General features: G+C 35.3%; 1 protein-coding gene across 1 annotated transcript; it reads right to left on the bottom strand.

Annotated features, from left to right (window-relative positions):
* Positions 1 to 1,951: 1,951 nt before the first annotated feature.
* LOC311439348 (lipase member H-like) lies at positions 1,952 to 22,030 on the bottom strand. The gene is made up of 10 exons (XM_084524913.1): positions 21,799 to 22,030; positions 18,402 to 18,778; positions 17,117 to 17,225; positions 14,470 to 14,571; positions 12,960 to 13,049; positions 11,753 to 11,920; positions 9,808 to 9,900; positions 6,887 to 6,998; positions 6,342 to 6,515; positions 1,952 to 2,269 (listed from the first exon to the last, which is right to left on the bottom strand). Exons 1-10 carry the CDS (start codon positions 21,875 to 21,877, stop codon positions 2,182 to 2,184), a joined length of 1,392 nt encoding a protein of 463 aa, XP_084381039.1. The 5' UTR covers positions 21,878 to 22,030; the 3' UTR covers positions 1,952 to 2,181.
* Between the last annotated feature and the right edge of the window lie 802 nt (positions 22,031 to 22,832).

Raw genomic sequence — 22,832 nt, 5'->3', positions numbered from 1 at the left:
AAAAGTCCCTGAGCATGTCTGTCCACAGCCAAACTCAGTTGTTTCTTCTGTTTAACTTCCGAACTACTCTGCTACTCTGGCTTGTGAGCATCCCATATTTTCTTTGGTTAACCCATTATTATTAAAAAAAAAAAAAAAAAAAAAAAAAAAAGAAAGAAAGAAAGAAAAACACCAAAAACACTTGAATAACAGACCATCTTCTTTATTTGGCTGAAAAAGTAAAAAATTCTTTAAAAAATAATAAAAAGCAAAAATTTGATGGTAGCTCTACAGAGCATTTTTTTTTTCCCCATCATTTTCTCTTGTACATAAATATCCTATGATCTAAGTACATTGTTTGGCTTACAACAATAGTAAAACAGTAACAACAAGAACCTACCCAACCAAAAAAAAAATAATAAATAAATAATAAAAAAAAATTGCTATCACTATTTCTAATTTTAAATCTAAACAAAATGCCATGATGATGTATCATGTAAGAACAGAAAAATAATAAAAAAAAATAAAATACAGAACAACAACTTAGAATACCCTAACACAGCTTCAATTCCAGACAGCCAAAACAAATGGTTTGCTTGTCTGTTTAGGTTCATATTTTGTGCGAATCACTATGGTATCTGAATGATGTTTTTAACCCATCAGCCATTTCCTTCACAGTAATAGATCTGATGAAGCAAGATGCTTTCATTAAAAGGGGTCCATTCGTACACTCAAGTCATTTAAAGTGCTTGATAGTTCAGAATTCAAATGTGTTCTGTGTGATTGTATGTACATGTAAAGTGAAAATGTGGTTACTACTGAAATCTGAAATTAAAAGATTTATGCATCATGGCTCAAATACCATAAAACTTAATTTGAATACCCCTGCAATTTAAAAAAAAAAAAAAAAAAAAAAAAAAAAGTTGTTTTCCCTTCCTTCTGTGAATGAATGTTGGGCAGATTGTTCCAGTTTAGTTTTACATGCATGAACCCACAGTCCTTCATGAAGTCAGGGGGAGCGTGTGCAAAGACAAATACATCTGGCCGCACTGTCTCCCATATTCCTTCTAACCCAGCTGTTGACTTTCAATACAACTTAGAGTTCCTAGGTTTTGGACATCCCACACCATTGACATTCACGTGAAGTTTGCCACTAGGTTCAACCACCTGTTGCTATCAAGAGGAAGGACAGTGTAGGCATGGGAAAGGAAGGACAAAGATAATGTGCATAGGACTCATTCACACAAGAAAACAGTTAAATACATAGTAAAAGAATTAGAAAGAAAAAAGCTTAAAGAAAAATAAAGCACATATCTTTTCTTCAGTCAGTACCATCAGGAAGGCAATCTGGCATTGGAAAACTTTTCTGAACTGGTGGAAGAAATTTTCATGTAGGATTTATTCCTGTTCACATTCCAGTAAGTGAAAAGCTGTCATCAAGTACAACATGAGCAGCAGTTCCAATTGCGAAAGGCCCAAACTGAAACACAATATAAATGCATATATTTCATCTTCAAATTATTCTCTTCAGAACAGTCTTTAGAATTACTTCATATCTGAAACATCACTGTCCTGTCCATAGCTTTAACTGAAAAAAATCTGAGTGGGTGCAATAGTATTCATCTCAGATGAGACTACAGATAATTTAAACAGCAGTTACATATGTGTTCACAAAACTTATTGTTCCAGGTCTTAGAGACTGAGACACTGCATAGTGAGAAAACATTAATTCATTTATCCAATGAACATCGCACAGCAAAACTGCTATATATTAGAACTGTAGATCACATGTACAGTATATTAAATTCACTTGGTAGACAGGTAATTATATTTCAATGTAAAAACCATTATAAATAATAAATAATTAAATATATGTATGACTTGATTAATAATGTGCTGAGATTATGCAGATAATTCATCTTTAATTCAGTAGTTGCCTCACTGTTAACAAATAATAACTAATAGATCATTGTACGTTCTCTATGATGCATTGATTTTATTCAAATTTCCTAAATACATAGGTACCAGAACTTTTCTATGAATTTCACCCTAAGGCACTCAGAGGAAGTAATGCATATTACCATACAGACTCTTGAAAATAAATCTAGGTTATCTCATTTCCCTTCTCATTGCAGTCTTTATCCTGAGGAAGAATCAAATGTCACTGCCATAAGAGAAATTAAGTTAGCAGAAGCTCTCTCTTCATGTACTGTTCTCTGGACAGGGGATGGGTTTGAAGGTCAGTTCAGTGTTCTCCATCAGTACAAAATCATATCTGCACAGCTGTACCCTATGAAAGTAGAAACAAAATAAAAATATATACATATATGTGCAAAACAGAAAATGTAAAATCAATAGAAAAATGTTTTAGTATCTGAATTATTAAACCTTCAGTATTTACTACCTCTCAGAGACAGTACTCAGGACAACAACAGATGTCTTCTTGTCTGTTTACACCCTACTTTATGCATCACTAGAGTAGTTTTGCCAGACTGCAAACAACCAGGTATTAGATGTATTAGATTAGTAGTGACATGAGAAAGAAGAGTACCACATTAGTCTGAACTATGAAGATGCTATAATGCAGCCACTAAAGCTGAATCTGCATTAAAATTAGTTCTTTAGAATAATGTTCCAAGCGTAGCCCAATTCCTGTTAACAATTTATTTTTAAATTCCTAGGTAGGAAAGTTCCTTTTCTTTCATTCCAAAGACAAGCAAAATACTGCATCTTAATAACTTCTCTCTATTTATTTATTCTGCAACAAGAGCACGTATAAGTTCCATGCAGGAGTGTAATTTATCATCTAAATGCCTTGAAAACTCAGAACAGCACAGTATCACAGGAATGTATACAGATGTCACAAAAGGAGCCTCTCACACACAAAATTTACTTTTTGACGTCAACAAATAAACTAGCTGTGTGCTTTTAGTGCCGAGACAGGTCACAGCTTTGCCCTTTATGTGCTATAGAAGATGGTGAAAGCTGGATGGGACAAACAAGTGACTGACACAGCCTTTCCTCCGATGGCACTTCTAAGGGCATACAAACTATGTTACTTATCTTCTACATTGCTCCGAACTGGCTAAACAACACAATTCACCTGAGACTGGGAATTAGGTACAGTGAAACACCTAAGGGAAAATAAAGGGCTGAGAAGGAACATCCCACAAGGCACCTTTGTTGTCATAAGTGCGAGATTTCCAAACAGTTATGAATCCACCTGCCTGCATGTGAAAGAACTGACAGATTCCTATATAAGAATTTGAGGCTCTTCAAAGGCCCCGCAAAAGCTAAAACAGTAGATTGTACAACTAGGATCAGGAGAAATTCTGTATATTTTATATAATGCAAAACGTAGAATTTAACACAGTCCTTCATCCACAATTTGTTTTGATTTGAATGTAATGGTTTACTCTTCCATTATTTTTGTAGAGGGAGAGAAAACCATGGAAACTGACAGCATTGTAAAAATCCTCACAAAAGACTGTGAAAGAATTCACAGGACAAACTTGCAAAAAGAACAATATAAGATTATTATATGTATATATTTGTTGAATTTACTTTCAGTTTACAGCACTGTATTTCTGCACATTTGCAACAGTAATCGCAATGCAACAGCAGCGTACGTTAGCACAGCCTGTTCTCCAACAGAAGAAATCACCTGGGAAGGATTCTATCTAATCACAGGGGATAGAACAGTTAGACATGACGATAAATACTAGAAATAAAAACACTGTTTCCAACATTTGTCTCTCATTTGAAGTGAAATCCATCTAAGTTTGTGATTATTAAGAACCAGGCGTGTCTCCCGGGAGTGTAGACATGAGAGAGGAGAGGGTTCTCCAGTTCACTGGGAAGTAGCAAAAGGCAAATGATTTTTTTTTGTGAAGTGAGGCAATCATAAACTTTCATCCCATGTGGCTTCTCTTCCATCTACTAAAAACCAAGGGCATGCCATGCTTTCTTGTTCAACAGAGATATTAATAAGGTCTTCTTTTTTTACTCTTACTGTTTTTGCTTTGGTTAAAAATAAATAAATAAATAAGTTGGCTGGACTAAGTATCTCTGAAACATTTACCTTCCTCATCAATTGAGTCTGAGCTGAGTGACAGATTCAAAAGCTTTCTGGGAGAAGTGGCACCTGGATGAACACAAGTTATGAAAGCTTTCGGTTTTTATGCATGAGCCAGAGTGATTTATCTTAGAGATCAGAGGAGTCTGAAAATTACATGTATCCTTTACCACTCCTACACTCCCACACCAGCTGTGTGAATAATGGGTCAGTGATTTTTCACAATTTTCAGTGATATTCCCCAGACTCCCACCGTCCACTATTAACCCAAATCTGGGGAGAGTGAGACTCTCTTTTATCTCTGCACCTGTCTCCTGGTTTTTACCTATTATTTTGTTATATGAATAATTTAAATATTTAAAAGTAGTTTCTAGTTAATTATCCTGTATTCAAGTAATTGGTGTAATTACATGTAACTAAATAAGGTAAATATAGGTAGTCATAATTACAATGAGCAATTATGTAATTATAACAACCAATGGTGCTGTAACATCTGCATTTAAATTACCTTCACATGCTGATTCAACACACTTTTTTACATCACTATCTTAAAGTAGCTAATGTGCCTGTATGACTACCATCTGATGAGATTCCGTAACAAGGACTTTAGGGGATCCTATATTAAAACAAATTAAGTGCATCTTACTTTAAAACTCACAACCATCAGAGTAACAGGCATGAAAACTCAAAAACAATAAAGATTGTTCACTGAAAGCAGTCACCATTTGCTAGATTATTAATCTGAAAAAGTTCTGAATAACGATAGGCTTGCATGAAATGCATCTTTTGATTTATCACCATTGAGTTGGGAAAAAAATTGCAACATGATTTAGAGCTTTGACTATCTCTCATCACCAAATGCTTTTAAATAAAATCATTCCAGTTCACCTGAGAGCTAGAAATTTATGGCCTTCAACAAGTTAACAAAGTTTAATGCATACATAGTTGGAGGTATTATTTTGATTGCCAAAATTCTGTTTCTTTCTAAGTCTCTCCCACCTGTCTTCTCCGCTTTCTCAGTAAATGTGAAATAACAGATTAATTTAACAAAATTTCTTAATTGTTACAAATTATCATACCTGATTCCTTCTGGACTATTATCATATACCAAATGTTGCATTTTAAGTTAACAAAATATACAGACTTACTCATTATTCCCTCTCATCGGTTATTTGATTACCATAATAAGGAATAGAATAGAATAGCATAGAACAGAACAGAACAGAACAGAACAGAACAGAACAGAACAGTTGGAAGGGACCCACAAAGACCAACAAGTTAAACTGCCTGACCACTTCAGGGCTAACCAGAAGTTAAAGCATGTAAATTAGGGCAGTGTCCAAATGTCTCTCGAACATTGACAGACAAGGGGCATAAACAGCCTTGCTAGGAAGCCTGTCCCAGTGCTTAACCACCTGCATGGTAAAGATTTTTTTCCTAATATCCCGTATGAACCTTCCCCAGTGCAGACTTTATTTTAAAATCATGCTTTGTTGAATCTGCTATTAATGTGAAGCAAATATATGTAATAACTCTAAAATAAAGTATTGTTGCTACTCTGGGGTATTTCTTAACTTTTCTATGTAAAATGTTATTTTCACAAGATGAAAACGTATAATTTAATTGCTAATGCTATAGTAGAGGTAACTTTGGAGATGTAAAAAATGAACTTATGGCAGCAGTGCTGAAGTATTTCAATAAATAAATAAATAAATAATAAATAATGCTGTGTAATAACAGCACTTGGTATAATAAATGTAGATTATTTCATTTTAAGTGTAGGAAAGCACAGACTGCACGTTTTGCTCTTGGAGGGTCTTCACCATCAGCAACAAGACTAATAGCCTAGTTCAGTCATAGAAGTACTCCATTCCATGTCTAAGAAAAGCTGTGTACAGACACATAATTAAAAGCAGAAAAGTACTTCATAACATTCATCTTCAGGAAGAGAACTTCTCCCTGCAATCACTGCAGGTGTAAGTCAGGCTGACCTACATAAGTGGTCCCTGAGAGCTCCTTCAGAGCAAACCGTAGCAGCAGCCTGCTGTAATAAAGAGCGTGTATGACTTTTACATGCACAAGAGTACATTTGAGGGTGCTGTGCACTAAGTGTTAATGTACAAAACAACTCTTCCACAAGATGAATTTTATCCTAGATAGGATTAGAAGATTATTCCTGCATTTATGAATATGTGATAAAAAAGTAATAGAGGCAAGTACAAATTTCTGAGGAAACATCCTGAGCAGTTTAGTTGACACACAACTTTGATGCGTAACAAACACTTACCTTTCTGGGTTATTAAGAGATTTCAGCCTCATCTGAAGAATCCTAAGCTTGTACTTTGGACCTATTAAAGTCTTCGTAGAAAAGGTCAAGGAAATTTTCGATATTTTGTCAAAATCCCGGTAAAATCCAGTCAATATTTTGACTCTCTTATATTGCTGAAATGTTGCAACTTCACTAGAGAAAAATATGATTTATAGTCAGGGTTTTTTATCTGAGAAATATTCATGATTTCAAAGAGTTATTACTGAGAACAGAAATCTTGCAAGATGGATCAGCTGAGAACGTTCAGAACAAGGACACTGAGAACTGAATTCAAGCGAGTGGCAGACAAAAACATGGGCTAGTTTGGAAAGGAAGGGAAAATCATTTCAGGTTGAGAAGCATTGTCTCTGACACAGAGCCGTATCAAATCCAGGAAAAGGAGCTGTGGCCAAGACTTAACAACCTCTTGACTTAGTTGACAAGTCTGAATCAAGGCTTAGGAAACTCAGGAAATTAGTTCTACACAGAGATAAAAAAAGATTTACGGACAAAGCATGACGTACCTATTCACCTCTGATTCTATTGTGTTTCCAGCATAATCAGTTATCTTAACTTTAATGAAACCTCTCCTAATGCTTTTATTCCAGGTAGTAATATACAGTAAGTAGTTATACACTGCAAAAACAAATAGGAAATAGTAAGATTTAAGGAATGAACCTCAACAGGATACAGTTATTATCAGCACCCTTTTAAAAGTATTCACTTGGTGATGGCAATAATAGCGACCCTTTACTTCTGAGTAACCAGCTAAAGCCAGAACAAAATGGCTATTGTCAAAAAGCAGCTTTCACAAAATGGCTGTTTGGAGGTCTCTGTACTTAACGTATAATTTTTTCCAGTTCTTACATGGAAACAATTTGCATCAGAAAACTGCCATCAGAGTTAACATGAGGAGTTTGACCTTACTAAGGAAACAATGCAAAATTAACTCCTAACTGGCACCTTCAGTTCTTGGCAAGCTCTGCAAAGTGGGGATATTTGAGCTACTATTATGGTGAAACAAACTATCACGCTATCCACAAAAGTGACGCATCCAGAAATAGGTGCAGTACGTTGGCAGGAAGAGGGAGGAACAGCATTCATGCAAGTTTTCTGGATAGGCAAGCCAGGCAGTTAGCTAGGTGAGCAGATGAGTCGCGAGCTAACAGCTGAAGAGAGACATTATTCTGGTTCTTGATTGCCCAGCCTGTGCAATCACAGCAGTACACGTCCACAGAGCACCCTTCTCTCAGAGGAAGCCAACGTGCCCAAACATACTTTTAAGGGGATAGGCCACATGGGTACTAGAAAAACTGTGTGGGGGTGACTGAGGAGAGGAGGCTGACTGCTTTTCCATGCTCCAGTCTCTTCTGACCTTCCATGGGAGGGCTCACTGCCTCAGTAAAACACGCTACTGCTGGGGAATAGTGCCCTCAGAGCACCAGCCCGCTGGAGGACAGCATGCAGTGGGCCTACTCTGCCATGCCCTGTGAAGCACCGACCTGGCCTTCCGCTGCACTTCTGCAACCACCACACATACTGTGACTGGGCTATGGCTTTCCAGAGGAAATACAGCATTACTACTCTGAAAATTGGGAAGCCAATTCAAACCCATTTGTCTTTTTTTCTGGCATGTTATTCTTTAACAGTCTCTCCTAAAAGGCAAACCCTCACCTTGAATGAAAAACTGGTCCTACTCAGGTTTACAGTTTTATTTAGTTCAAGGCTTCTTTTTTTTTTTTTTTTGTCTTCTCTATTTCCTCATGTTTTCAAACATCTGTGAATTAAAATAAGGCTTAGTTAATAAATACCCTCTTTTTCAGACTGCTTTATTAGACTTATTTTTCTTCTTGACTTTGCGTATTTTCCATCCTGTCATTACAGATCTTCTTACTCCTTTCCATGTATCTCCTCCTATGTTTGGTAATAATCCCTCTGTTTTCTCTCTTCTACCACACCTGTCCCAGACTACTCTATATAATCTTTTATTCTTCTACATACTTCTTCCACCAGGAAAGAATAAGGATTCTGCCTGAAAGAATCAGGATTTTTGATAGACTTTAATATGTGTGAGAGTGAAAGCAAAGCCATATTTTTCTCCAAGAGGAATGAAATGAGGAAACCTAGTAGCCTGTGCAGCCTTGAAAGCATGAAAGAGCAAAGTCCAAGCAGACCTGACAGGGAGAGGAGCAGCAGTAGCAGATGTTGAGTGGAAATAACACCAGGAAGAGACGGGTCTATTTTTCTTCTCTGGGTTAGGAAGGACGAGGGGAAGAAGATTTGACTTGGGCAGTTTAGAGAAAAAGGGTTGGGAAGACTCTGGAGTGTGTAAAGGGCACTCAAATAGGCACTGTAACATTAAAATCAATATACTTGAAATGCAGTTAGCTACCCATATGCTCATTCTCCTTCATCTGCCACTATGGAATACATATATGTAAGCAAATTTAAATTTGTGCCTTAGGCTTTGCTCCACAAGTCTTTTTCTCTGCACACCAAGACCACTTCATTTCGTTAGTCAGCTGCACCAATTACCTTAGCACTAGGTTATATAAAATCTGTAACACCTTTGTTAACCTCTTCTGGGCCCTTTGGAAGAAACAGTGATTTAAGCAAGAACAATTACCACAGTAACAAAAAATAACTTGGTCCCTGGTCACAAAGCTTGCTGAGAAAATGGAAAACGCCAATGGGAAAACTTGATTTCACTTGAATTCCATATAAGCCTATCCCTATACCCCAAACCAAAGATTTTGTAACATCACTAATTAAAAGAGTCTCTTGAAAAAAGCCGATAAAATCAGAAATAGGATAAGACTCTAAGCTAGACCTCCAAATGGAGAGGTAAATTGTTGTAGCTAAAGTCCACACCAAAAGAGTTCATCCCTATATAGCATAACCCCGATAAAGTCAGTTTTTCCTCCTCTGTTTTCCTCATGGATCTTTAAAAGCTGGAATAGCTCTAGTTCAATGTAGGTCACTCACCACCCTGGGGGTACAACATACAAGTGTTTCCTTTCCTTCCTCCACCCAAGGAACTCTTGCCAGTTTTTACTCTGAAAATGGCAAGAACAATCCCATCTAAGCAGATTCTCTCAGCATTTTCCCTGTCACTTGATTCTCATTTTTTGTCTTTCTTATTACTCTGGCAGTCAGTCCATTTCACAGAATCACAGAATTTCTAGGTTGGAAGAGATTTCATTACTTTTAAAGTCACATTTCTTTATCAGTTAACATATTGCTTACTCTTTTGCCATATTAACTCATCTCCTTCCACCCAGTCTGCAAACTGACACTTCACTCATGGTTTGTTTGTTTTCTATTGCAGCTAACAATAACTTTCTACTTTTAACACGTGTTCCCTTCAAGTCAGCTAAAAATTAAGAACCATAACATTTCATAAAGGGACTGTTATGCATATGTGTGTGTGTGTTCATTCACTTACTGCAGAATGGGTCATTGTCTGAAGTATCAAAATAAGCTTTCGTTGGTGAATTCTTCATTATTAAATGTTTTTTCCAGCCATCAGCATAATAACCTGAAATTCAAAGTTTAAACATTTTATTTCAGTCATATAACAGCATCACAATACACATACAATTACCCAAAAGCAAGTTACTCAAAGTGACAGACTTGAGTTTAATTTTCTTAAACATTCACTTAGAAAGTAAGTGACTTGGAAAATGCAGGAATACCATAAACAGAACAGAAGAGCATAACATATGTATGTATTTCATTTTTCTAATATATTACTGTCAAACAATTGATATAATTAATATAAATAATAATTGATATAAAGAATGTGTTTAGTGCCAATAAAATCCTGCAGAGGTAATAAAAACAAAACCAAAAAAGTAGCTAACATATTTGCAGAGAACAATTACAGAACAGCTTCACATTTAGTAAAGTGTCTTCCTTTCTTGCTTGAGTCATTACAGCAAGCATTTTTAAATCCTGTATTCTATAATTGTGGATATGATTTAATAAAACATTTGATGCTCTTTAAATCTCCTAAGTTCTTGGGTGCAATGTATTATTATTATTATTATTATTATTAATAATGATGATGCAATGTATTGTATTATATATATATAATATATATAATTATAGTGCAATGTATTAATAATAATAATAATAATAATAATAATAATAATAATAATAATAATAATAATAATAATACATTGCACCCAAGAACTTAGGAGATTAATAATAATAATAATAATAATAATAATAATGTAATTTTGCTTTTTGTCTTTGGGTCTTGATAAAAGTCTTTGTTTCTAAAGTGGCTGATGCTATTCAGTCCCTCTTGACTTCTTTATCTAGAATGGACAGTGAGGGCTAGTTCCAGGCTGCAGAGCTGGCACTGCAAGACAGCAGGTGGGAAAGCTTGCAGCAGAAGGATGCTGTTTCTCCTCCAAGTTCCCAGTTTCAGCTGCCTCCCATTTCTTTATACGTATTAAAAATAGAATTAAAAAACCCTTTCCTTGTGGGTATTAAAATAAAAATTAACAATGAGGGCAGCTGATTGATCATATATTTCTCCACATCTAGCTCAGGCATTCTGTTTAAGTGCATCAGGCATGACTAATAACCATTCTAGTCCCTGAGTCTTCCTGCCCTATACTAAGGTCCTGTTATAGTTGGTTCTTATTATAAAATAGTATACAGACACATCTATCTATGTTTTTTCTTCAATCTAGACCTAACTAATATAACTGTTCAAGGACATACGTCAGAAGACAAGGTATGAATTGAAAGTTAACTTCTATTTAAATATTCTAAATATTTCCTTTTTATGAAAACCCTGCTTTGCCAACTGGGAAATGCTCACGTTATTTAAGCTGCTTTCAGACTGTCCCTAGATCTTCTCTAAAAGTAATAAAGGCCCAAACAACTAACAATCTCTACAAATATGAGCTTGATTCCAAAAAAAGAGACAGAGACTCCATGAAGTTGCTATAATCATTATTACTCTTAATCAAAAACCACAGGTACTCCAGGAATTATAACATACTACAAAAGCCTAAAGAGATGTATCACAACACACATACAATTACATAAAAGCAAGTTACCCAAAGTGGCAGACTTGACAGACACACTTAAGAAGAAGCAATTTCTCTATATAGAGGAAATGCATGCTGAATCTGTTTCAGACTAGAAAGCCTAATAATCAAATATTGGGAACATTCAGCACCCTATCTTAGAGAGCTAACTATAAAGCAGACAAAGCCTTAAGCTTTGAACTGTTTAAAACAGTATGCAGCTCTACCCTCAGTCAATCTCATCAGATCCCTTAGCAAGATGCTACAGATCCCTGGGGCAGACCCAGAAGGAGCAAGTCTGAATTTCTGAAAAACCCATCCCAGACCAGATATGGTAACTCTTACCCATTACTGGACATGACATTGGTTGGAAAGCTTCACAATCAACACATTTTCCTCTCTTATAATCTGAGTAAGAGTCACAAGGATATGCTATTAAGTTGCACTTCCTTTTCAAAGATGATAAGAAGAGGAAGACAGATCTTTGATGGTCACATTTAAAATACTGCAATCCTTCAGGAAAGAAAAAATGAAATGTACAAAGAATATGTCATCATTTTTATTCAGGAAAGAAAATATGTTACTCAAATAATCTCATTTAACTAAATCATTCTTTGTTAGCCATGTCTTTATGCCCTGTTTAGATGATCACTGAATGTAGACCACCTGTTTAGTTGACCACTAAAATGGATGCACACACAAGAAGAAGAAAATAAAGACTGTTTTGAGTATTACAGGTATAGAGAAAAACATTCAGGTTTTTATACGCAAGAAATAGTCTGTCTGCTATGTCCTATCAAATTTAGACAATTTTTGTTATCAGGCATGAGCCTGTATTGCAATTGGCTTTGTTGCCACAAATGATACAATTGATCATGTGTAATATTTAAGTAGAAACACTATTGTGAGCTCTACTTCATATATATATATAATCCATATGTATATATAATATATAAAGAATAATACAATATACCAAAAAACATATATTCAAAATTATTTAAAAAACAAACAATCAAACAATGGGTAGCAACTTTGCCTAAAATTTATGGAGGCTGAAATAAGCAAAATTCTGCAGCAAAAGATCATGCAATAAAACTGTTTTCTTTCTGAAGAAAACAGGTCTAAAAGACCTGTTCAAACCCTAGTACATCGCTGCCAATCAGGTAGAAACCTGATATATAGTGGAGACTTGAAACCCTTGCCTTGTCATTTCCTAGTGGTGATGTCCAAATCACTTACATCTTCCCCTACAACATCTTTTCCCATACCTGACCATATATAAACACAGGAAAATAATGATCACTACATGCATGTTATATAGACAGTAATAATGGTACGATGGACTATGTATGCATATGGGAAGATTTTTATTAAAATCAAAATGCCCAATGTCTTTGGTTTTCCTTTTTGCTGAATGAGAAGGGAAAAGAAAGAATACAGTGCCCTCTAACCCAATAGTACTGTGAATGGGAAGTGCCCACTGAATTCAGGTTAGTCATTTTTGATTTGACCTCAGACTCTTTTCTCATTAACTGAACACATTTTTATTTACCACTGAATACTGTTTGTGGGCAACCAGGCTGATCCATTCCTCCATTTGGATAGAAATCAATGGTTCCTAAAGGTTTCTTGAAACCTAGTACTAAAAACATCACAAATTAAAAAACAACAATAACAACAAAAACATAAGCAGAATTATCCAGTGAATAATTTATCATTAGATTGCACTACAAAATAACATGGATCTTTTAAAGAAAATACTTGCAAATATATTGTTCTTTTGTTCTTTAAGTGGAATTCATGTTGAGTTAAAATTCACATTTTTTTTTCTTTCTAAGAAAAGTTGTTAAAATGTAAATTGCAATCTACAAATGTGTGCATGACTCTTATTTCCACAAAAGAAAAAGGATAGGACAGAAGCAACTCTTTAGTACTGCAGCTGAAACATTATTTGCATGAAGAAATTTATGAAATTCATGTTTTCTCTATGAACGAAAAATATTTCCCGATGTTTAACTAGAGTAAGATTTCCCATTTTTTTTTGCATATGACATTGGATTCTGAACTACACTAAAAAATAAATCTTTGTTTCTCATGTTCCATAAAAGAAACATGACTGATTTCACTAAGATTTAACTCAATCTGACCTACCTTCCTTTCTACCTTCCTTACCTTTATTCACATAATGGGAATGTTGCAAACATTGGTATTTCACAACTTCACATATAAAATTGTATAATAAAATAATAAGTTTTAATACCGTTAAAGAAACTGATATGAAACTACACAAATAATGGGCCACACGTGGTATATTTGAAAGGTTTCCTTATATTTTGAGAAGAAAATTAAACCAGATTATAGTATGAAGAAATCAGACTACAATGTCCTTCGACCTTACAGTAATATGTTTCCATACATGATTTTAGGCAGTGGATCTGAACAGCATACTAATGTGTTACAGCTGAGACTGGTTATCTGAGAACAGGCTTTAATTCAGTGACATGCTTACAACCTCTGTGTTCATACACACTAGCACAGTAAAAGAATGTTTATGTGATACTATTTTGCAAAGAATAGTATCAGAAATAAATGCAATACACATGTTTTATCCAATGTGCAGACTTCTTGGTTTGTATTCAGAAAGAATATACCATAACAAACAATGCATAAATTATTACATTTGCATGGCATTAAGTGGACTCATCTTTATGTTTATCTACATATGCCTTCAGTTAGCTGTTGGATATTAAAGTTGCTTCAGTATTTTCAGGTTCAGTTATGGAGCTAACTCATTCAATAACAGGACTACTCATGTCAGAACAGAACAAAACAGGTCATCATTGCTGAAATCATCATCAAAGTTGAATTTCAATTTCTTGATGAACAAGCTTACATAAAACATGATTTCAAAAGTATGCACACTATTAGGAAGCAACAGCACAGCAATCCACTCATTAAAACTACTGCAACGCCATATGCATGTTCCTGAAACAGCTTATCCCATCTTTCCCTTTTCTGCCTTTCCTTTAGCTGAAATAGGGAAGTTAGAGCTATGTCATTACCATCAGAATCTGTATGAATTACATCAACGAATTTTGCATCAGTACGATCCAATCTGCCCTCTGGTGGTTCTCGAGTGAATGAAGGGCCTGCTGGATCAAGACCTGAATGAAAAAGACATTAGCATTACAAATCCTGGGATCTGTATCTACAGTTATATACAAGATTGACACGTGAGCATTATTCATCAATGACTTACCCCTTTTCATGAGGTAATAAGAATAAAACCAAAACAATTATTCACAAGTTTCTATTCTTCAACTTGCTAAGCTAAGTAAAGCAAGGTTTCCTAGTACAAGACCAAGCCATATGTTTGAATTTCCCTCTCTCTCCTATTAAGTTTATCTCTCTCCTGTTAAGTTGTGCTCATCTCCACATTCTCCAGAACAACTATAAGCCAACTATATTAGGAATAAAATCAAGTTAATTCATTTTCTTTTTTTCCCCCAGAAAATACGATTCCTATTATTTACTTCGTAAAAATAAAATATGAAATGTAGCTGCTCTCAACACAAAAACCCAGGATAGGCACATCTTGGATGGGAGATGATTTCAAACAAGCCTTGATCATTTTACCAGTTGGTGTTGGAATTCATTATAGAAAAAAGTTTTTAAAGGAAAATAAGTGACATACTATCTTTTTACACAATTTCATTGGAAGCAGGTCTGGAAGTATTATACTCAAATCAAAACTGAACAAAAGAGTTTTCAGCTGAGATCCACAAAAAGCACTTGATACCTAATAGGAGAGAATTTGGGTGGGAAAGTATTTGAAGCATAAGCATTTCTTATTCTCCTTCCTTTTAGCAATAGAGAATTATTGTTGTGCAACCACGAAACTTAACAGTTTTCAAGATAGTAATTACTGTCCTTCGCAGGAAAGAAAAGTCGTTAGTTGAGGTTTGCTCTGTTCCTAGTTTCTTGACAACAAAAGCAGAGACAAAGGGAAGAGGGTGGCAAAAAAGCAGCAAGGATGGAAAATGTAACTAATTGTCAAGACAAAACGTATCTTTGCACTTGACTCCTAATTTCATTCTCACTAATTGTGAGATGGGTCTAGCACATGACCTTAGCTTATTCAAGACCCAACAGATTTGTATTATGATTTAACTGGCAGATGTGCTTTAAGAACTGGTCTAGAAAGGTTTTCTCTCAAGATCAAGATAACCAAAATCCAAACTACCACAGAAGCTCATGGAATGCCAAGATTAAACATTCATTGTATGCCAGGTGACAAAGTTTATTGTTTCCATCCATTAATCAGTTTTATGTTCCAAAAGCCTCAATTTATTTATTTCTTTTTAATCTAGTTTTTCCAACACCAGTTTGGGCCACTTTCTTATAGTTTTACACCCAATTTGTTGGAAAGAAACAGTATCAAAACAGTCAAGTGATTATGAGTCTTGTGAGTTTGTACTATCTAGTCTTTGCCTTCATCTGTATTTGAAATGACAGGAAGGTGATTGGGATGTTTCATACAATTCCATTTACCCTTAAGCATCTGAATTCAGAAATGACATAGATCTACTAGCTCACAGTTAATATAAAAAGTCAGAAAGGCGGCAGACTTGTTGGCCTGGTATTGCCATCAAGATTGTCCCCAGCCTATGAAGCAAAAAAAAACACCCTAAGGAATTGTGTAAAGTGGAAATGAATATTTATAACCAAGGGAATATAGCTTATCAAACTTTTAGAAAAGGCCATGGCTTTCAGAGTACTGTAGTAAAAGGGGAGGAGTATCTAATTCCCTTTCATAAAACTGGCTACTGGCTTCTGTTACATTTGGAAAAACAAAACAAAACAACAAATCACTTTAGTACCCCAAAGAGATGGTTAGGAGCTGTGAATCTCAAGGTGCTTCCTTTCAGCCTGAAAATAGCTGCTCACTTAAATCTTAGAAAGCAACAGAGCCTTCTTACAATCTTTTCTAGTAGTTAGTTAAATCAGCTTCCTCCTCAGCATGCCAGCTGCAGTGAATTTAGCTCTTGCACAAGAATTATCAGGAGCCTGTGTACCCAAATTAGCACTGTGGATTCTGCCCTAGGAATTAGCATTGAAAAGTTATTCTTAAAATTCATGTGCCTGAAGGATGTACCCAAATGTAGGTATTCAAATTTTCACTGTATATACCACTCCCACGGATGACAATGATGATTTGCAACAGATATTAGGTAAAATCTGCAGTATCCATGCTTCACACCTGATTTAAGCTTCCTGTAGCAGGTTGCCCAATATAGTAAAGCCCGCAACATGCTCAGATAATTCAAAGTGAAATTTAATGCTTGTGCCTAATTCCTGTGTTCTGACCAAAAGCTTCTGAACTTCCCTTAAGAGAGACCTTATTTTCTTCACCACCAGACTGAAACTAAGATAGTACATCACCTAACTCAAGTGGCATCTGGATGCAGCATTTAGTTTTCATTTGAGAGACTAGAGGTAAGCAGTGGAAAAATAGGAAATTTCACCAGTAACTTAAGTCCTCAAAGAATAATTTTGCAATTTTCTAAACTTATATTAATGATTAATTTTTCCTCTTGTATGTTTCTAAATAATCAGTTCTTATTTGTTGATATTTCAATACCAGTATCTATGTGATCTGTAACAAAGCAGGGTACACTAGAATACAAGTATCAGGATTAAAAGCCTTACCTGTAATTCTGCCAAGTTTGCCATCATACTTATGGCCAACAAAACCAGCAATATGAGCCCCAAGACTGACTCCAATCATGTGCATAGAGTCAAGAGAAGCTCCATCTGCCTTAAAAAAAAAGTACAAAACAAAACACACACAGAGTTAACTAAGCAGACATCAGCAGATTGTTTAGTTGTAGGTTAATACTCCAGGCTATATATTGTAATTCTGTAACTTTAAAAAACAAATGGAAATTCTAAACTTATTTTAAGTTTGACTTTCTGTAATAGTTATCTGTTGTAGTAATTATGAAATTATTTGACTATAAAAATGTAAAAAGGAAACCTGAGTCACACTTCTTCCAAAATATCACACCAGTTTATTTGAAAAAGGAGAATATAGAGATGGAAGAGGAAGACATTTACCAGATACAAAAAAGATGAAAAAAAACTATGAACAAGGAGGGCAGGGGAAATCTCTTCATGCCTTATTTTTCCAGTATAGTAAATTAAAACCATAATACCATTAACAAACCACAGAACAAGTGAACAATGGTGCCAGATGCAGACCTGCAGGAAAGTCTTAACAGGCCTATTCTACAAGGCTAATAGTATTTAAAAAAAAAAAAAAAAAAAGCTCAAAATCCACAAAAACATTTTATTACTACAAAGCATTAGGAATGCTGGTAACATGAGAACAGCTCGAAAAAGAAACAGTGAGCAGAAAAGAAAACTCGGGCGATAAAAACTCAGGTAATAATGAAAAAAAAAAAAAAAAAGATAAAATTACATTTTTTGTTGATTTGATTAAGGATATAGATCTACAGTCCAGTGAAGAATACTAGCATCAGCAACTCTTTTAGCAGCTATCTGTAGCATCAGGAAATTTATATAAATTTGTGACAAATATTTATATATGTTGGTGATGTCTTTTTTATTCAAGATCCTTAACTATAGTAATTTAATATTGGAAAGAGTAGTGTGATATTTTAATTTATTGCTGAATACTATTTGAATAACTCTTACTTTTCTTCCCCACTGGTGCATTCACTCTTTCCTGAAGACTTAAAATTTCCATCTGGCTAAAGAAATGAGATGCAGTCTTACACATATTTCATTGAAAGGGAAATGAGAATTCAGGTGAGGTTTACTGCATGCAAAATTAGGAAATACTTTGTTAAAGAAATATCACTTGATATTCTCATGGGGCTCCTCTTTAGACATAACTATATTTTAAATATTCATTCCTACCCGAACTATGCTATTTAAACTTGTTCAGAACAGATACAACTCTCTGACTTACCAGCATCTGGTCAACATAGTCCTTCAGTTTTTCTGCAACTTTTCTGCAGTTTTCAACAGCAGTTGTATAAATCACAGTTGTTGCACCACGATTCCAGTCAACTATAATGAGATTAATATCCCCAGAAGACAGTAAGAGCTCCTTTATATCATCTAGCCATGCTGGTGGAGACCCTGTTGGTCTGAAGCCATGAATAACAAAGACAGTTTTCTTGGAGGTATTAAGGTACTCAGATGCAGTAACATTATGTTCATTGAGTTTCTCAGAACAATTTGGATTTTCCCTTGTGTATAGCAGTAGCTGGACATCAAGTTCTGTTCCAGATAAAGCATTGCCTATATTAAGGTCTGTAAATTCAGGACATTTTTTCTCCTCATCTGAAAAAGATGAAAATGTTATTAGACAGTAATTTGATGAGTCAGACCAAACAAAATATCACCTCTTCACTTTTCTTTCCACATTTATCCATGGAAAGTGAAGAACCTGTCTTTTATTTACTCCAGACCTTTGGAATGAGGTGCCAGAAGGTGTGCTGACTGAGTAGGAGCCACAGTTAAATTAATGACTTTGTAGATATTATTGTGATCCCTTGAATAATTCAAATATGAAACTAACCTTTCTAATTATTTCTGAACCATATATATTCTCCATAATAAATAAAAATTAGCAACCAATGCTGATAAAATCGTTCGCTTAACCATCGAATTTAGGTTCTCAGAATTTTTTCACAACCAGTGTGTGTTGTATAAACAGGAAGACCATTGTGGTTGGTTCTTCCTCTTTTCAGCCAGGGTGTCAAAGTTGCTAATCCTTATGCCTTATTGTTCGATCTAGCAATAAGAAACAGTTATCTGACACTAGGGGATGATCCAGAATCCATACCCAATTTTGGATCACCATAAGGACAGCATTACCAAGAAACAAGGAAAAAAATGATACTGTCCTGAGTTTGAAAAACTTACCTGTATATAGAGGACACAAGAAAACCTGCAATATTTAGCATTTCTGTAGTTGGACAAAACAAAGTTAAGCTTTAGATCACTCAGGATCAATAGGAGGATGGCAATTTCCAAGAGTCTACAAAGACTTAGTTTTTTCCCAAACATCAAAAGGTAAGTCATTAAAAAGTAACCTTTGGCTACTGACATCACAATGTGTAGAATGTGGTTTCAGGATTCTAGGCATAACTCTTTTGCCTGTCATAGTTTTTCTGTATGACGTGTTCACCTTCTCTATTGGTCAGAGGTTAAACTTGATGATCTTGAGGTCTCTTCCAACCTAGACAATTCTGTGATTCTATGGTTTAGGTGTTTCATGAGCAAAGATATTTGGGCCAATCTGTTGACTTCTAGTGGTTCTAGTGGGCTACTTTAACTTTACATGAATCTTTTTTTTTTTAATTTAATTTTATTTTTTTAGTATTTGATAGCACTTGTGTCAACTTTCCTGCCATTACATTAACAATTTTGTAAAACAAAAGTCAATCAACTTCTAGAAAGCAAAATTAGGAAGAGGAATAATGCCTACTCAGTTCCCTTTTTTTTTTTTTTATTAAAAAAAAAAAAAAAAAAGTGACCTGAAATTTCTCAGTACTTTTGAGTTATAGAAGAGGCTAGCTCTCCTCCTTTTCCCAGCATCTGGTTAGCAAGTAGAACCAAATTCACCACATTTGCAAATCTGAGGAAGACGAAGAACCCTCTATAGTTTGTAAAAGCTTGCATAGCAAGCACGGGGTTAAAAGGTATCTGAAAAATGTGTTTGATATCATAGCAGAGGTCTAAATGAAGCCAAACAAAGTGAACTGAAAAATTTGGGATGCAATAAAGATGAAGTAAAAACACTAATTAGCTTAGGGAATTAGATCAATAATCTCTTGGTCAAACCATGTATCTACAATGATTAGAGCAGTCAGCACTGGACTGGATATCAGGAAAAATAATGGATATTTGCAACCCAGAGTAAAGTTGAAGTTACAGCATGTTAGAAATGGTCTAAAACTTCCTGTCAACGGAAGAAAAAAAAATCATGCCTATCATTACCTTATCATAAATTACAAAAATTTCAAGTACTGTGTCTGGGAAAAGTTAAAATTACTTGTATTTCAAAATAAATATCACAGTTCTCGTAATTTAGATATTGAACAATTTAAGTAACTTTTATTGTGATTACTGGACAGGTTATTAACTAATGACTGATACAGGAAGGCAACTCAGTTTCATTGCTGAGACTTATAGAAGAAGTTCAGAAATCAAGAACTGTTCAGCTGCAGTTTTCTTGAATTTAGTGGAAACAGCCACTTGATTACAGTTTTGCTGTTCAGATTCATAGCTATAACATAGATCTTTTATTTTTGCCTAAAAGTGTTCTTATGTTTTGATTCCTTACCATATCATTTGACTGGGAGAAATAACAATTCATTTTTGTAAAGTCAATGGAATGACACTGACATAAAACAGAGTCTGATCCACTGAAGGGAGAAAACTATCACAAGGAATATATTTTAACTGATGAAGCCTATTTACTTGCTACAAAACATCAAACAGAAAAAATAATTTACTAAAGGCGATGAAAATAATTTACTAAAGGCTATGAAATTAGAGTGGAATTGTTCTCTGAAAAGTAAACAGAAAAAAAAAAAGTCTTTGGAAAATTAGATCAGTCCTAGAAATAAGTATGTAGATTTAATAGTTTAAGTTGTTAAACAATGAATCATTAAGGAGAATTTCTTCATACTCCTCTTTCTCTTTGACACCTGGAAGGAAGGAATGTCCAGGTGCCCTTTGTTCGCACTTGTGAGAGTACTCAAGTACACTGTTCTGTACAGTCAGAAAATACAAATGGGTTGGGCAGTTATATATGCAGTTAATATACAATCTCAACTTTCCTGTGTATGTTTCTAAGCATCATAAGTGTCTTCTGTGGTCAAAAAGAGGGAAATCTTAAGTGTACACTGCCTTTTCATAACTAAATTATACTACTTAAAATATAACACATAACTTGAAATGCTGTCAAACTATCAAATCAGCAAAAAATAATTACAAACTTATAAAATTAAGTGCTTAATAAATATAAATAGTGCTTAATACACTAAAACTATCTTATAATTTCCTCTTTACTTTGTACAAAGTGCACATACCTGAGTGTGTCTCTGTCCAAAGTACAGCAAAAGATAAAATATCAGGCTTTGTTCTATTTACTTTAAAATGGGAACCTTTGGCTCAGTTTCAAAGCAATCAAATTCTCTTTACTAACCGTCTGCTTCATTATGCACAGTTCTCACAAGATTTAATCTTTTGGCCAAATTACATAAAGAAATATTAGGGTTTTTTTATACTTCAATAAAGCCATGAGACTATATCACATAAGAAACAAAACAAAAAAAAAAAGTAGTTCTTACCTGATTTCACCCCATATACCAAACAGATGAAGAAACACAATTTCAACATACAGAGACGGAGAAAAGTAATACGTAACATCCACACACAAGTAGCAAATTAAGTGCTTCCTTATAGCGTACCAGAATTCTAAGTTAACTGAATGCCCCTGATGAAGTAGGTGACATCTAGAGTAGGAAGCAGAAAGCAAAACTCTATTCAAGCTTCTGCAATTCATGACTCCTCCTATTGAATGACTTCAGTAGGTAGGGTGATTTCTGGGTCTTCAGGGTTGGGACTGTTTTTTAATCTATTTCCCTCTCTCTTCGGTTATCACCAAGTTTACACGTAAGCAGTTGACATTATGTTTTACAGAGAACTCCATTAGGAAGCAAAGTAGCTAGGTGTACATCATATTCAGAGATCCACCATGTCTGTGGTTGTGTGTTTTTTTTTTAAAGTGTGTCATTCAATTGTAATTAGAGGCACTGAAATGGGCAAAAGAAACTTGCAACAAAAAGTCACTTGGGTGATAGAAGAAGTTTTATGTAAGAACTTGAAAATAATCATAGAACAGTACACATACTGAGTTGAAAGAGACCCACAGGGATCATTGAGTCCAACTCCTGGCTCCACACAGAACCACCCCAAAATCAGACCATGTGTCTGAGAGCGTTGCCCAAACACTTCTTGAAATCTGGTGGGCTTGGTGCCATGACCACGGGAGCTTGTTCCAGTGCACAACCACCCTTTCAGAGAAGTGCCTTTCCCTAACTCCCAGCCTGACCCTCCTCTGCCCCAGCTCCATGCCATTCCCTCGGGTCCTGTCGCTCTCCCCAGAGAGCAGAGCTCAGCGCTTGCCCCTCTGCTCACCTTGTGAGGGAGCTGCAGGCTGCCAGGGCATGCTGCTGACTCACATTCAGGTTGGTGTTTACCAAAACCCCCAGATCCCTTTCTGTGGGGCTGCTCTCCAGCCTCTCTTCCCCACATCTGTATGTATGTCCAAGGTTGCCCTTTCCCAGGTGCATAATCCAGCAGGATCCAGTTGGGTGGTGCG

The sequence above is a fragment of the Aythya ferina genome, assembly GCF_964211825.1.
Source record: "Aythya ferina genome assembly, chromosome: 1".
In the NCBI taxonomy this organism is placed as follows: Eukaryota; Metazoa; Chordata; class Aves; order Anseriformes; family Anatidae; genus Aythya; species Aythya ferina.
This window is presented reverse-complemented; position numbering and strand designations above follow the sequence as displayed.

Coding starts and splice junctions, on each gene's coding strand:
- LOC311439348 (XM_084524913.1), bottom strand. CDS start 21,877: ATGTTACGTATTACTTTTCTCCGTCTCTGTATGTTGAAATTGTGTTTC. Junction 11,921..12,959: donor CCCACAAACAGTATTCAGTG/GTAAATAAAAAT, acceptor TCTTTCCTGAAG/GATTGCAGTATTTTAAATGT. Junction 6,999..9,807: donor AGACAATGACCCATTCTGCA/GTAAGTGAATGA, acceptor TTGTTTTTGCAG/TGTATAACTACTTACTGTAT.